Raw genomic sequence first — 15,443 nt, 5'->3', positions numbered from 1 at the left:
GAGGCTGGTTATATATCGACAGCAACGTTACTTGAGCTAGGCTGGAAAAGTGATAGTGATGCTGCTCTCCACAAGTTGTTCAAGACTTGCAATATCTTGATTCAATGGTTGGAAGAGACCATGATTGCAGTTGCGTCAAAGCTTGGATAATCATAATTCATAAATGACATGTTTAAAGCTAGCCCATGTTATTTTGACACAGAGAACTGTAGACTCTGTTTCACATCGTCGATGTACGTTTCGTTCTCATTCTATTTCACCAAAACCCAAAGTTTTTCTCATTTGATCCATGAAACCAATCGGGTTCAAACTGATCTAACTATTATTATATATGCAATCACACTTGTTTGGCACCGAAGTGGTGATGATGCATCGTAGAAAACAGAATAACTTAAATGTTTTAAGACTTTTAAGTTATTTTTTGGTAAACAGCAAGTTACCGAGTTTTCGTCACTAAGTGTAGAGAAAAATACGACTTCGTCAGGTATTTGTAAAAAAGACTTGACTGAAATCGATATGCTAAATTATCGATATGAATACTAATATATAATACTCGAAGTCTCTTAATTGTTGAGTTTTTTTTTTCTTTTCTATTTTGGGCTCAACAACAACTTTTCCATCAACCACTAGTTGAATGAACACAACGTTTATTTGCATCTCCAAAAGATTGCACCAAACTCTTGAGTTCTTTAATTTGGTCAGTGTTTTTTCTTACAAGTTCCTTCTGCTTTTCTTGTGTTCTCATTAGATTTTAGAATATGGGTCAGGCTTTGTCTTTAAGACAATATCAGCATAAAGTTAAACACTAAAAAAGATAGTAGTATAATCTAGGAATAAGATCTAACGAAAACCAATAATATAAAACTACATCAATGCATCAGAGTTTAACAAAAAATTCGGTTGATTTAGTATTAACACTCATTTGAATTATTATTATTTAAAATATTAAAGCTTATTTGTTAGGTGAACCAGTTTAACACTGCGTCAAATCCTCTAATCTTGTTTAAAGTAACGGTAAAAACATTGTCGACGTCAAACAAAACGGTAAAAAAAAATTGAAAAAAGTAATGACGACGAGTCGTATAAGAGCATCATTACTGAGAGTTTCTCTCATCGATACTCTTGTTATTGGGGCCCAAAAGTCTAATTAAAAATTCATTTTTCAGTCCATTAATAAGAGAAGCGATTCTATGGGAAGGAATTAAGGAACGCAGTAAGCAACGCGACGTGGCCTGTTATGATACGTAGATGGGTAAATATAAAAGAATTTTTTTTTTCCCTTTTCTTCTTTCTCTCTTTCCCGATCCTCTCTCTTCTCTCAATCCAAAAGGCGATGGAAGCCGATTCATCTTGAAACCAGAAAAATCAGTCGATTCACCTCGTTTTCCATGGTCGATGCTCTCAGTGCTCTTGAGATCGTAAGTCTTTCTTCTTTCCTCTATTTGCCGCAATCGCCGATTCATATGAAACTCGAGGGTTGTTGGTGTTAGGTCGACGGTGGTTGCGGCGAGGATGTTGGCCAGAATTATGTCTGGTCTCACTTTGGGTCTCATGTCTCTAGGTCTCGTTGAGCTCGAGATCCTCCAACGTAGTGGTACTCCAAAAGAGAAGAAACAATCATGTAATCGATTCTTAGTAATTGCTGCTTGATTCAATCAATTGATTTGGATTTTGGTTTGAACTTGGTTGTGACTGGTTTATTTGGTTAGAATTTGGTTGTGAACGTTAGGATGCAACTGAATCTGAAACTTTAAGTGAACCTTTGTTAGGAAGTAGCGAACCTTTGTTAGGAAATAGTAGAGATGGGTACAATGAGGTTAGTGTTTCAGTTTGTGTTTGTTTTTGAAAAGAGATGAGAAGAGGAACCCTTTTTTGTATTATTATCTGTTGTGTGTCTCTTAGAAGCGTACTATGGAGGATTTTTGGGAAGAAGAACGCAAGAGACAGCAAGTTCACTGGACATTAATCTTTTCTCCATTGATTGCACAATGGGCTCAGTGGATAGGTATGAAAATTTCTATCTTTGTTTTGATTACCGATGAAGCTTGTGTTAGGGTTGGTTTTGTTTGATTGATTTCTGTTTGCATGGATCTGTTCTATGATCTTGTGTAGAATTTAGGGTCAAATGCAAAGCTTTTAATTTTGATATTTTTGCTGCATTATGAGAGTATGCTTTTGCTTGGTGCCTCTAAGTCTTTGTATGTGGTTTAGTAGGAAGCCTACTTAGTAAATTGATTACTTTCTCTTATGGTCTCTCTGTTTCTCAACTGCTTGGTTTTGTTGTTCCTTCAAATTTTGTTGGTCTTTTGTCTAGTCTTGTTGATCACGAGAGAACCCAATGCAGAACAAGCCAACCACTTACAACAATGCACTTCTCGTTGGACTTTGTCTAGCCTTGTCACTACTTCTTCTGCTTTACAATCGTTGAAGTGAAGCTATTTTTTATTGAAATCACATTGCTTTTGTTTTACGACATGTACACTTTGAAACATTTCATTTTTTTTTTTTTTATGTTGTGTTCTTGTTGAAGCATGTTTTTGATTAATCAAGCCTGTTTTTGATTAATGTAATATAAATAATTTTAAATAATTAAAGTTTGATAATTAATAAACACAAATTAAAAAATTATTATTTAAATGTTTGAGTAACCTTCTTTGGGGTTCTCTAGTAATAGGCTGATTTTGCTTAAGTTTTCTTAGGGTTCCTTTAATTAATTTAATATTAATTATATAATTAATTAATATGAGAGTAACTTTGTGAGTACTCCCCACTAATGATGGTCTAAGGTCAAAGAAACTATTCAAGTTTTAGGAAACCGCTAATCACTTTTTATTTTATTGGAATCTTCGACTTTTTTGAAATTCCAAATACTCTTACGAAACTACCCTTACTTTGCAGAAGTAATTACACTGTGTGTCCCAATGAATAAATTTGGAGTAACTCTTCATTGTTTCCACCGAGACGAAACCGACATTGCACCAGTTCAAACTTGGTGGTGTTACTGTAATTAAATGAGAAACAGAGCCTTTATGTGGACACGAACGTCGAAAGTGTCCTTTTTTAAAATTTCCTTTCTTTTTTTTGTCCATTAAAGCGGTGCTAAAAAAAGGAAGATAAAAAATAAGAAAAACACAAAAAAAACATTCATTCAGGGCTCATGTGTCTCTCTCTTTTCTCTCTCTCTCTCTCTCTCTCACTTTGCGTACTTAGCAGCTAAGTAGAGCTTAAAAGTTTGTGGCTGCTTTGCTCCGTCACCGTCATTGTTAGGGTTTCTGGATCTCTCTGTAAGTTTCTTTCAATGTCGCATCTCTGTATTGTTGATTTTAATCTGCTCTGTGTATATGGCTCTTGTCTAATGAGTTTTGTTTGTTTCGAGGAGGAGGCGGAGGAAACCTTTTAAAAACGACTTGACCTGGAGGTTTTAGGGTAGGGAGATAAATGTCTGCTTCGAGAGGCGGTCCTGATCAAGGACCGTCACAGCCTCAGCAGCGGCGGATCGTACGAACTCAGACTGCTGGTAATCTTGGAGAGTCATTCGATAGTGAAGTTGTTCCTTCATCCCTTGTTGAGATTGCCCCCATTCTTCGTGTTGCTAATGAGGTTGAATCTAGTAACCCTAGGGTTGCTTATCTCTGTAAGTTCTTCTGAATACCCCCCTTTCCTATTTAATTACTTTTTGCTATGTAATTTGTTCTCTGATTTTGGTTCTGCTTCTCTCCCTTAGGTCGGTTTTATGCTTTTGAGAAAGCTCATAGATTGGATCCCACCTCTGGTGGAAGAGGTGTTCGGCAGTTTAAGACTGCACTTCTACAGCGTCTTGAAAGAGTGAGCATTCTTATTACTCTGCTTCGTTCCTGCATGTGGTCGATTTGGACAGCTAGCTAGCTACTGATAGTTATAGGAAGAACTCTTGGTTTTTACCACTGCTCTTTAACAATATGTGCTCTACTGTTTCTTTGTTTTCTTTCTTTTGCAGGAACATGATCCAACACTGATGGGCAGGGTTAAGAAGAGTGATGCTCGTGAAATGCAAAGCTTTTATCAACATTACTATAAGAAGTACATTCAAGCTTTGCACAATGCCGCAGATAAGGCTGACCGGTATGTCTAACCTACTTAAAATGTCTTTGTTTCCCACTTTAAGACGCAGATTAAGTGTTCTATCTGTGTTTGAGAGCAGCAAATTCCCTAACTGATGCTTTGCGTGCTATTGATTTTCAGTGCTCAGCTGACAAAGGCATACCAAACTGCCAATGTTTTGTTTGAGGTGCTGAAGGCTGTTAATCTGACACAGTCTATTGAGGTTGACCGGGAGGTATTGCAACTTTTTAGTCCTATCTTGTTTTAGTAATTTTACCTTAAAACATTTATCTTTTCCATCTCTTGTGCAATGTGGCAATGAAGTATATTGTTTCCAGATTCTGGAAGCTCAAGATAAGGTCGCAGAAAAGACACAGTTGTATGTCCCCTATAACATCCTACCTCTTGATCCTGATAGTACAAATCAAGCGATTATGAGATATCCTGAGGTTAGTCGTCTTTTTCTTCTACTGTGGGCACTATTATATACTTTTAACATGTTATCAGCAGGTAATGTAATCTTTGCTGCAGATCCAAGCCGCTGTTCTTGCTCTCCGCAACACTAGAGGTCTTCCATGGCCAGAAGGTCACAAGAAAAAGAAAGATGAAGACATGCTTGATTGGCTTCTAGAAATGTTTGGATTTCAGGTAATTTTTCTAGTTCTGTGATGCTTCCAATTTCAATAAGCTTTTGTTAATCTATAGATTCCTGAAAGACAATGCAGCTTTTTTAGGAGCACCCGATCTTGTTACTTGCTAACATGCATTTATTCATGTGTTGTTGCTACGGTTCTGCAGAAAGACAATGTGGCTAATCAAAGGGAGCATCTGATCTTATTACTTGCTAATGTACATATAAGACAATTTCCTAAGCCTGATCAGCAGCCAAAGGTTTGTACCTTAATTTTACCTCTGTTGGAAGACCACTTTTATAAATTTTTGGTGTGTTCATGCATATATTTTATTTTTTGTCTTCTCTCAATTCACTTTTCCTTTTCCAACCGAGGAGGGTTCTTTGCAGTACGGTTTTTTGCTATGAACATATATGTAACTGCATATTTCTATGACCATAATATTTGATACATGTACTATCAAATTTGTCCTTTTGTTTGTTCTCATTATGACAACCCATTGTGCTCTCACAGTTAGATGATCAAGCATTGACAGAAGTGATGAAGAAGCTTTTCAAGAACTATAAGAAATGGTGCAAATACCTTGGTCGAAAGAGTAGTCTTTGGTAAGGGAATTGTAGACACCTTTACTCGATTCTGTGTACTTTCTACAAAGTAGCTAAGAATATGAATATAAAAATAAATTTTAGAAACTGACTCGAAGGAGATATTATATTCAGAAGCAACAGTGGTTTCTGTGTATTCTTTATGAGCAGAAAATAAATTTCTTGTTTGTGGCTAAATATTTATGCAAATTCTGGTGTCGAGAATCTTTTTCAATGTATGCTCTGCTTGTAGGTTGCCAACCATACAGCAGGAAATGCAACAGCGCAAGCTATTGTATATGGCTCTGTATCTTCTAATCTGGGGTGAAGCAGCGAACTTGAGATTCATGCCGGAGTGTCTCTGCTACATTTATCATCATGTATGTTTCAGTTTGCAAGTCTTCCATACTTCGTGCGTGATTCTTGTTTTTTAATACGTGTCTGCCAGTGCTAATATTATGGTTTACTGTCATTTTTTATCGTTGAAAGTTTATATCTTTGTTGTTTATATTTCTGCCAAGAAGCTATAACTTGCTAGCACAATAATAAATTTTCATTGAGTCTTGTTTTCAGGGGAAACATGTGTCATGTGTATATGTGCTCGAGTTGATGTATTTCTGATGAGAGAATGTCAATTGATATTGTTTTCCTTAGACATTAGAATTTTATTAGAATATAGTGACGGTTATAACATGCTTGCTTTTGATTATACACAGTTTATTTTTGCTATGCGTTCCTAAATGTGATATATCTATTCTTCCTACTCTATTTCATGCTTTGGCAGATGGCATTTGAGCTCTATGGTATGCTGGCTGGGAATGTTAGTCCTATGACTGGGGAAAATGTGAAGCCAGCTTATGGAGGTGAGGAAGATGCATTCTTGAGGAAAGTTGTGACTCCAATTTATGAAGTGATTCAGATGGTATGGCTTACATTTCGAGTTTTTTTCTTTTGCTTTCAGATTTTTTTTTTGCTTACTTACGTAATTTTACCGTTCACAGGAGGCTCAAAGAAGCAAAAAAGGGAAGTCTAAGCATTCTCAGTGGAGGAACTACGATGATTTGAATGAATACTTTTGGTGATGATATATATATATATATATATATATCTAGCTGCTTTCACACAATCGTAAAGGTCCTCATAAGTGGTTTTTATGATTAATTAAATATGTTTTTCTACATTGCAGGTCAGTTGATTGTTTTCGATTAGGTTGGCCAATGCGAGCTGATGCTGATTTCTTTTGCCTGCCTGTTGCTGTACTCAATACAGAAATAGACGGGGTACACAATAACTACACATCTTCTCTTTTCTTATCTACATTTATTTTTTCTTACGGGAATCTGTTACTCCGATCTAGTTTCTAGGTGGTGTGGTTTTTAATACCAGGAAATCTATTCTCTTCCTGCTGAATTTTGTTTATCCGATGATGTCTACCACTTATTGCCATTTTTTTTCTTTCCTATTTTTGTTATCATATATCACAGGATAACAGCAAGCCTACTGTTGCCAAGGATAGATGGGTGGGGAAAGTTAATTTTGTTGAGATTCGTTCCTTCTGGCATGTCTTCAGAAGTTTCGATCGAATGTGGAGCTTCTATATTTTGTGCCTTCAGGTATTACTATCTTTTAATTTTAACTGCCCCTCTTTGGAGCCGGTGTATTCAAGAAATGCTTATTTTCACAAACAATGACTTTGATGATGATATTTGTTGGAAGGCCATGATTATTATGGCCTGGGATGGCGGAGATCCAAGTTCAGTCTTTGGGGCTGCTGTATTCAAGAAAGTTCTGAGCGTGTTTATCACAGCTGCAATAATGAAGCTTGGACAAGGTTGGTTAATGTCATTGTTCAATACTTTCATAAGTTTACTTGAGTGACGAAAGCTCATCTTCTAGAACTATTTCTGCAGCTGTTCTGGATGTGATCCTTAATTTCAAAGCTCATCGAAGCATGACACTACATGTTAAACTAAGATACATTCTGAAAGTCATCTCTGCTGCTGCCTGGGTTATTATTCTGCCAGTTACTTACGCCTACAGCTGGAAAGATCCTCCAGCATTTGCCAGAACTATCAAGAGTTGGTTTGGGAATGCCATGCACTCACCTTCACTATTTATAATAGCTGTTGTTTTCTATCTGTCGCCTAATCTGCTCGCGGGTGTAATGTTTCTTTTCCCTCTGCTACGACGGTTTCTCGAGAGGTCCAACTACAGAATTGTAATGCTAATGATGTGGTGGTCTCAGGTACTTCACCTCTTCATTCAGTTTGTGTTCTTGCAAGAAAAACTAATGACTAAAAATATTCATAATGTGATTTGTTGCTGATGTGACTATTATCAACCTTTTTTTTTTACCTCGCAGCCTAGACTCTATGTTGGCAGAGGAATGCATGAGAGCGCATTTTCCCTCTTCAAGTAGGGTTCTCTTTGTGACATATGCATCATTGGATTTTAGTTATTGGTGCAAGTCCTCTGTTCACTTATGTCTCTTTACCTTTCTCTTGCGTAGATATACCATGTTCTGGGTGTTGCTTATCGCAACAAAGCTGGCATTCAGTTACTATATTGAGGTATTTGTTTGTTGTATCTAGTTTCTGGTAATTATTTCACTTCATGATTGCTACAATTTTTGGAGTCTGATAAATTGGCATTGCTCGCAGATCAAGCCTTTAGTTGCCCCAACACATGACATAATGAAGGCCCGTGTGACTAATTTTCAGTGGCATGAGTTCTTTCCTCGTGGTAATTTATTTTTCACATACACTACTTGATTCCTGGAATGAATATTTATTATTTTTTCTCTCTCACCATTTCTACTTAATGTGCGCAGCCAAAAACAATATTGGTGTCGTTATCGCCCTCTGGGCCCCGATTATTCTGGTAAGCGTGCTCAAGTCGGACATGTCTCCATGTCCTCTCCTGCTTTGTGCTGTTGCTAATTTTGATCTCTGCTCCATCTTGCTGCAGGTGTATTTTATGGATAGTCAGATTTGGTATGCTATATTTTCCACAATATTTGGAGGTATTTACGGTGCATTTCGCCGCCTTGGAGAGGTATGCTGTTTCAAGATAATCTAACTGAAGATGAGTTAGTTTTTTACGTTGAACTTGAGGTTTCCCTCGTAATTGTCATTGATGATCTCTAAATCCTTACCTTTTTCATTTGTTACAGATTCGTACACTGGGAATGCTTAGATCACGGTTTGAATCACTGCCTGGAGCTTTTAATGACCGTTTAATTCCAGATGGAACGAACCAGCAAAAGAAGAAAGGATTAAGGGCAACTTTATCTCATAACTTCACGGAGGATAAGGTTCGTTGAACCCAAATGAACTGCTATGATGTCCGATTCTTCTCATTGACTGCTTGTACTGAAAGCTTACGTACTCACAGGTACCTGTTAACAAAGAGAAAGAGGCTGCAAGATTTGCACAGTTGTGGAACACAATAATCAGTAGTTTTAGAGAGGAAGATCTTATAAATGATAGGTAAGCTTTATTTGTATGCCACATATCTAGCTACACGAGACTGTGGACCTCAAAATTTTGAACTAACGTTTTACATTTGGACTGTTCATAGGGAGATGGATCTGTTACTTGTTCCATATTGGGCCGACCGTGCTTTGGATCTCATACAGTGGCCTCCCTTCTTATTGGCTAGCAAGGTTTGTTCTTACAGGAAAATATATTATAATTAATCTGTAGAATTCTCTGATATTTGATATTTGGCTGTAGATACCAATAGCATTGGATATGGCAAAAGACAGTAATGGGAAGGACAGGGAGCTCAAGAAGAGGATTGAGAGTGACACTTACATGAAATGTGCTGTCCGTGAGTGCTATGCTTCATTCAAGAATATCATAAAATATGTGGTTCAGGGAAACCGTGAAAAAGAGTAAGTTTCGTTAAGTTATTGGAACCATAGCGTCTGAGTACTTGCTTTTGTTTTTACATATCTATTTCTGATTTTGATAATTGCAAGTTCGCAACATATACTATATTATGACCAACTTATATCTTTGGTATTCAGGGTGATAGAGATCATATTTAAAGAGGTTGACAAACATATGGATACTGGGGATTTGATTCAAGAATACAAGATGAGTGCTCTTCCTAGCCTCTATGATCACTTTGTCAAGCTGATAAAATATCTGGTAAATGCTCTTCCTGCGGTACTGTTTCTTTTTAAAAAAAAAGAAATTTACGCAATTTTTTTCATATGGTCTAATATCTTCGTTTTCTTATCCCTTGTAGCTAGATNGTGGCCTCCCTTCTTATTGGCTAGCAAGGTTTGTTCTTACAGGAAAATATATTATAATTAATCTGTAGAATTCTCTGATATTTGATATTTGGCTGTAGATACCAATAGCATTGGATATGGCAAAAGACAGTAATGGGAAGGACAGGGAGCTCAAGAAGAGGATTGAGAGTGACACTTACATGAAATGTGCTGTCCGTGAGTGCTATGCTTCATTCAAGAATATCATAAAATATGTGGTTCAGGGAAACCGTGAAAAAGAGTAAGTTTCGTTAAGTTATTGGAACCATAGCGTCTGAGTACTTGCTTTTGTTTTTACATATCTATTTCTGATTTTGATAATTGCAAGTTTGCAACATATACTATATTATGACCAACTTATATCTTTGGTATTCAGGGTGATAGAGATCATATTTAAAGAGGTTGACAAACATATGGATACTGGGGATTTGATTCAAGAATACAAGATGAGTGCTCTTCCTAGCCTCTATGATCACTTTGTCAAGCTGATAAAATATCTGGTAAATGCTCTTCCTGCGGTACTGTTTCTTTTTAAAAAAAAAGAAATTTACGCAATTTTTTTCATATGGTCTAATATCTTCGTTTTCTTATCCCTTGTAGCTAGATAATAAGGAGGAAGATAGAGATCACGTTGTAATTCTCTTCCAAGACATGCTGGAAGTTGTAACAAGAGACATTATGATGGAGGATTACAATATATCGAGGTTGGCAACTTTCTATCACAATATCTCTGTAGCTTGGTTAATCAAAATCTTATAACTCTAGTTGTCTCTGTAGCTTGGTAGATTCGAGTCATGGTGGCACTTGGCATGGGGGAATGATCCCTCTTGAACAACAATATCAGCTCTTTGCATCCTCAGGTGCCATTAAATTTCCTATTGAACCAGTAACAGAAGCTTGGAAAGAGAAGGTTATGCCACACTGGGTTATATTTAAGTTCTAATTCTTCAGTCTTCATATGAGTTGCTCTCAAAAGTTAAATGCCTGTATGTGCAGATCAAACGAATATACCTTCTGTTGACTACTAAAGAGTCTGCTATGGATGTCCCCTCTAACTTAGAAGCAAGAAGACGGATGTCTTTCTTCTCAAATTCATTGTTCATGGACATGCCTATGGCACCTAAAGTTCGCAACATGCTATCATTTTCGTAAGTCATTCTGTATTTAGTTTTAATTCACCACTTTGAATTTAGATGCTCACTTTGATTGGTTCTTCTCCTAAATTTCCAGTTAAATATATATTTGTGGAGTTGATAGTTCCCTCAAATTTGTCCCTTATGATAACAAATATAATATTTAGAACTGTTGTATCAAATATAATACTTATTTGATTGAAGTATGACTGCTTTGTAGTTTTTCGTAACTGAACTGGCTGGGTAAAGTTTATTATGTATAATGATTTGCTTTTATTGAAGTGTTTTGTAACTGAACTGGTTAGGGTTTTTCTCTTTGCTATTCTTATTGTAGTGTTTTGACTCCATATTACACTGAAGAGGTCCTCTTCTCCTTGCGTGACCTGGAAACGCCAAATGAAGATGGGGTTTCAATCATCTTTTACCTACAAAAGATTTTTCCAGGTGAATTTTGTTTATATGCTGTTAACTGTAGCCTTAATTCTTGATTTACGTATTGAATATGACCTCTTATCTTTAGATGAATGGAACAATTTCCTGGAGCGGGTGAAATGCGCAAGTGAAGAGGAACTTAAGGAGTCTGATGAATTAGAAGAGGAACTTCGTTTGTGGGCTTCATATAGGGGTCAAACTCTGACTAGAACTGGTATGCGCTTTTGGTTAATGTTCTTTCCAGTGGAAAATTAAGATGAATACAATGGAAACCGGTTGTTAATCTTTTGATATTTGCAGTAAGAGGAATGATGTATTATCGAAAAGCATTGGAGCTTCAGGCATTCCTAGACATGGCTATGCACGAAGGTAATCTTCTCTAATTTATATTATATGGCTAAGGGCATAAATGAAGTCATGCAACTGATTGTTGGTGCTGACTCTTTCTAAAATTTGCTTCTTTAGATTTGATGGAAGGTTACAAGGCTGTAGAACTAAATTCTGAGAACAATTCAAGAGGTGAAAGATCACTCTGGGCACAGTGCCAAGCTGTTGCTGACATGAAATTTACATATGTTGTATCATGTCAACAATATGGTATCCATAAACGATCTGGTGATCCTCGTGCGCAGGATATATTGAGACTTATGACAAGGTGTCCAGAACAATCCTATTTTGTTTTCTTTTGTTAACTTGTTTGAACTCATGGCTTTGCTTTCAATTGGCAGATACCCTTCTCTCCGTGTTGCATACATTGATGAGGTGGAAGAACCAGTGAAAGACCAGTCAAAGAAAGGGAACCAGAAAGTGTATTATTCTGTTTTGGTAAAGGTGCCTAAGTCAACTGATCATTCTAGCCTAGCACAGAATCTGGACCAGGTAATGCAAAGCAATCTAATACTTGTGTCACGTTGTAGATTCTTCAATTTATTATGCCGTTCAATGTTTTCGTGTAAAATAAGCCCGTCCAGAAGGTGCTGCTAATGCTGAAATTTTTACTGAATTTCTTGGTAAAAGCTGAATAAATGTATCGTATAAAAAGTTTAGCTAAATGGCAACCTAATGTCATACACCTTTGTTTTGTCTTGATTCTTACATGGATGTGTATACTAAAATTTCTCTGCCTTCTAGGTTATCTATAGGATTAAGCTTCCTGGACCTGCTATTCTTGGAGAGGGAAAGCCAGAAAACCAAAATCATGCTATCATTTTTTCTCGTGGAGAAGGTTTACAGACAATTGATATGAATCAGGTATGCACTTGTTCTTCTTCTATTTTTAACACCTAAGTATTATCGAAACTGCAAAGATAGAGTACAATAGCCGGAAGAAAACCAGAAACAGAGCCTGCAAATTCCAGTTAACTGACTCCGGAATCTCAGGAAACAAAGCCACGAGTTTATAAAACTCCTGGAGGCAAAAATGCCATTTTCATTATTAAGTTCCTTATGTTGCCATTTTCATTCAGGATAATTACATGGAAGAAGCGTTAAAAATGAGGAATTTGCTCCAAGAATTTCTTACAAAGCATGATGGTGTTCGTTATCCATCCATTCTTGGACTTAGGGAACATATATTTACTGGATCGTGAGTCTTTTAGCATTTTCATCTTTTTACGGGTTTCTTCTTTAGCTCAATAAAATTTGGTAATCTCTAAGAATAATTGGTGTTGGCATTTCGCAGCGTTTCCTCCCTTGCTTGGTTCATGTCAAATCAAGAGACTAGTTTTGTTACCATTGGTCAGAGATTACTGGCAAACCCTTTGAGGTAAGTGTGTGTTCTGATATCAACTGTAATGATGATTGCACATGATTTTATTTGTTCTCATTCCCAAATCAAAAATCAATGTTCTTTTGCTCCTATATAGGGTTCGTTTCCATTATGGTCATCCAGATGTGTTTGATAGACTGTTTCATCTAACAAGAGGTGGTGTTAGCAAAGCATCCAAGGTTATCAACCTCAGTGAAGACATATTTGCAGGTATATTCTACTCTTGCGTAGGACTATCTGTTTCTCTCATCGACTCTCTTAAGTGAAGTCCTCGCTGATGGATTTCTACTATTTTGTATCGAGCAGGATTCAATTCTACACTTCGTGAAGGAAATGTTACCCATCATGAATACATACAAGTTGGTAAAGGAAGAGATGTCGGTCTAAATCAGATCTCTATGTTTGAGGCTAAGATTGCTAACGGCAATGGAGAGCAGACATTAAGTCGGGATATTTACAGGCTTGGACACCGTTTTGACTTTTTCCGGATGATGTCATGTTACTTCACCACTGTTGGCTTTTACTTCAGCACCCTGGTATGATTTCGTTCTGTTTTTGTTAAGGCAAGTTTCACACAGGTAGTTCGGATCTGATCCATTTTCTACTATTTTCACAGATCACTGTTCTCACTGTCTATATCTTCCTTTATGGACGTCTCTATCTTGTTTTGAGTGGGCTCGAACAAGGTTTAAGTACACAGAAAGGCATCCGAGACAATACACCTTTGCAAATAGCTCTTGCTTCACAGTCATTTGTTCAGATTGGTGTCCTGATGGCTTTACCTATGCTCATGGAAATTGGATTAGAGAGGGGTTTTAGGACTGCCTTGAGTGAATTTGTGCTGATGCAGCTTCAGTTGGCTCCTGTGTTCTTTACGTTCTCTCTTGGGACAAAGACTCACTACTATGGAAGGACGTTACTTCATGGTGGTGCCAAGTATAGGTCCACAGGGAGAGGTTTTGTCGTCTTTCACGCTAAATTTGCTGATAATTACAGACTCTATTCCCGGAGCCATTTTGTAAAGGGACTTGAGATGATGCTGCTGCTCGTTGTGTATCAAATTTTCGGAAGTGCTTACAGAGGCGTCCTTGCATATCTTTTGATCACCGTATCTATGTGGTTCATGGTCGGGACTTGGCTTTTTGCTCCCTTCCTCTTCAATCCTTCTGGTTTTGAATGGCAGAAAATTGTTGATGATTGGACTGATTGGAATAAATGGATAAACAACATTGGGGGTATTGGTGTTCCGGCAGAAAAAAGTTGGGAATCGTGGTGGGAGGAAGAGCAAGAACATCTCCGACACTCTGGAAAGCGTGGTATAGTTGTTGAGATTTTGTTAGCCCTGCGGTTCTTTATCTATCAATATGGGCTTGTTTATCATCTCACGATTACAGAGAGGACTAAAAACTTTCTGGTATGTAACATTTGTGTTAGCTCTTGATATTGATATTGATATTCTCTTATTCAATCACTAAATTTCTTCTCTATTCAGGTTTATGGAGTATCATGGCTGGTGATTTTTTTGATACTGTTTGTGATGAAGGTGGGTTTACTTGATATATCAATTTCTTGTTAATGTCTCTTAACATCATCATTGGTCAATGATCATAATATCTTTGTTGCTTGCTTTCCTCAGACTGTTTCAGTCGGAAGGCGGAAATTTAGTGCGAGTTTTCAGCTGATGTTCCGGTTGATAAAGGGATTAATATTCATGACATTTATCGCAATTATTGTGATATTGATCACACTGGCTCACATGACGATACAAGACATAATTGTGTGTATCCTTGCCTTTATGCCCACAGGTTGGGGGATGCTCTTGGTAAGTAAAAGAAAAAAAGTTATTTGTTGATGAGCCTTATTTGAAAGAAGTGATGTGTTTGTTTTGGAATAGAAAGAAGATAACAAGTAATGTGTGTGTTTGTGTGTTGCAGATTGCGCAAGCGTGTAAGCCGGTGGTTCATAGAGCAGGATTCTGGGGATCAGTGAGGACACTGGCTCGTGGTTACGAGATAGTAATGGGACTGTTGCTGTTCACGCCAGTGGCGTTCTTGGCATGGTTTCCATTTGTGTCGGAGTTCCAAACGCGTATGCTCTTTAATCAAGCTTTCAGTAGAGGTCTTCAGATCTCTCGTATCCTTGGAGGACACAGGAAGGATCGCTCTTCTCGAAACAAGGAATGATTCATCTCTTCATTGTGTACTGCAGCGCGATGTTAATTTATCCGTCTTTTGGATCTTACTTGTTGGTACTAGTAGCGAACTCTTATGGATTTACTAGTGTTAGTTAAATGTAATTTAGTTTTCGCCCTTATCGCGAGCTTAGGTAAACATTGTAGTACTCATCCGTGTATTAGACGTAATGTATCATGGAGTGACTGGTTAATTTATTCAGATCATCCAATCCCTTCGGTTAGGTTACTCGTAATTTCAAATTTTGTTTTAGGGAAAACTCATTGACCCAATACAATACAACAGAGAAGACGATTTGAGGATGAAGATGAGGAAGTAACAATTTTCACAACATACGATGACA

The 15,443-nt window shown here is 37.2% G+C and overlaps 1 protein-coding gene across 2 annotated transcripts; it reads left to right on the top strand.

The window, feature by feature from the left end:
* LOC104735288 (callose synthase 3) lies at positions 3,140-15,323 on the top strand. Of its 2 annotated transcripts, none has more exons than XM_010455049.2 (43): positions 3,140-3,284; positions 3,380-3,634; positions 3,725-3,825; positions 3,977-4,101; positions 4,222-4,315; positions 4,419-4,529; positions 4,612-4,728; positions 4,879-4,971; positions 5,226-5,317; positions 5,550-5,676; positions 6,081-6,218; positions 6,298-6,374; positions 6,483-6,576; positions 6,781-6,909; positions 7,013-7,127; positions 7,207-7,541; positions 7,659-7,711; positions 7,806-7,866; positions 7,957-8,038; positions 8,127-8,176; positions 8,264-8,350; positions 8,469-8,609; positions 8,690-8,784; positions 8,876-8,960; positions 9,031-9,191; positions 9,327-9,450; positions 10,176-10,279; positions 10,353-10,485; positions 10,572-10,723; positions 11,043-11,152; positions 11,229-11,354; positions 11,441-11,509; positions 11,606-11,795; positions 11,869-12,019; positions 12,272-12,391; positions 12,607-12,725; positions 12,822-12,905; positions 13,006-13,118; positions 13,215-13,444; positions 13,525-14,322; positions 14,401-14,451; positions 14,545-14,730; positions 14,843-15,323. In XM_010455049.2, exons 2-43 carry the CDS (start codon positions 3,439-3,441, stop codon positions 15,089-15,091), a joined length of 5,868 nt encoding a protein of 1,955 aa, XP_010453351.1. In that variant the 5' UTR covers positions 3,140-3,284; positions 3,380-3,438; the 3' UTR covers positions 15,092-15,323. The 2 variants fall into 2 exon arrangements, with proteins under 2 accessions (XP_010453351.1, XP_010453352.1); XM_010455050.2 differs by having other exon boundaries at positions 3,141-3,284; positions 3,377-3,634; positions 14,843-15,219.

The sequence above is a fragment of the Camelina sativa genome, chromosome 13 (assembly GCF_000633955.1).
Source record: "Camelina sativa cultivar DH55 chromosome 13, Cs, whole genome shotgun sequence".
Lineage (NCBI taxonomy): Eukaryota > Viridiplantae > Streptophyta > Magnoliopsida > Brassicales > Brassicaceae > Camelina > Camelina sativa.
Note: the sequence above shows the minus strand (reverse complement) of the source record. Positions and strands in the feature narration are given on the sequence as shown.

What these genes read in the sequence shown, in the direction of transcription:
- LOC104735288 (XM_010455049.2), top strand. Translation starts at nt 3,439, where the DNA reads ATGTCTGCTTCGAGAGGCGGTCCTGATCAAGGACCGTCACAGCCTCAG. An exon ending in CAGGGAAACCGTGAAAAAGA is followed by an intron (nt 9,192 to 9,326) that starts GTAAGTTTCGTT and finishes TTTGGTATTCAG; the next exon opens with GGTGATAGAGATCATATTTA. An exon ending in GCTTTTACTTCAGCACCCTG is followed by an intron (nt 13,445 to 13,524) that starts GTATGATTTCGT and finishes CTATTTTCACAG; the next exon opens with ATCACTGTTCTCACTGTCTA.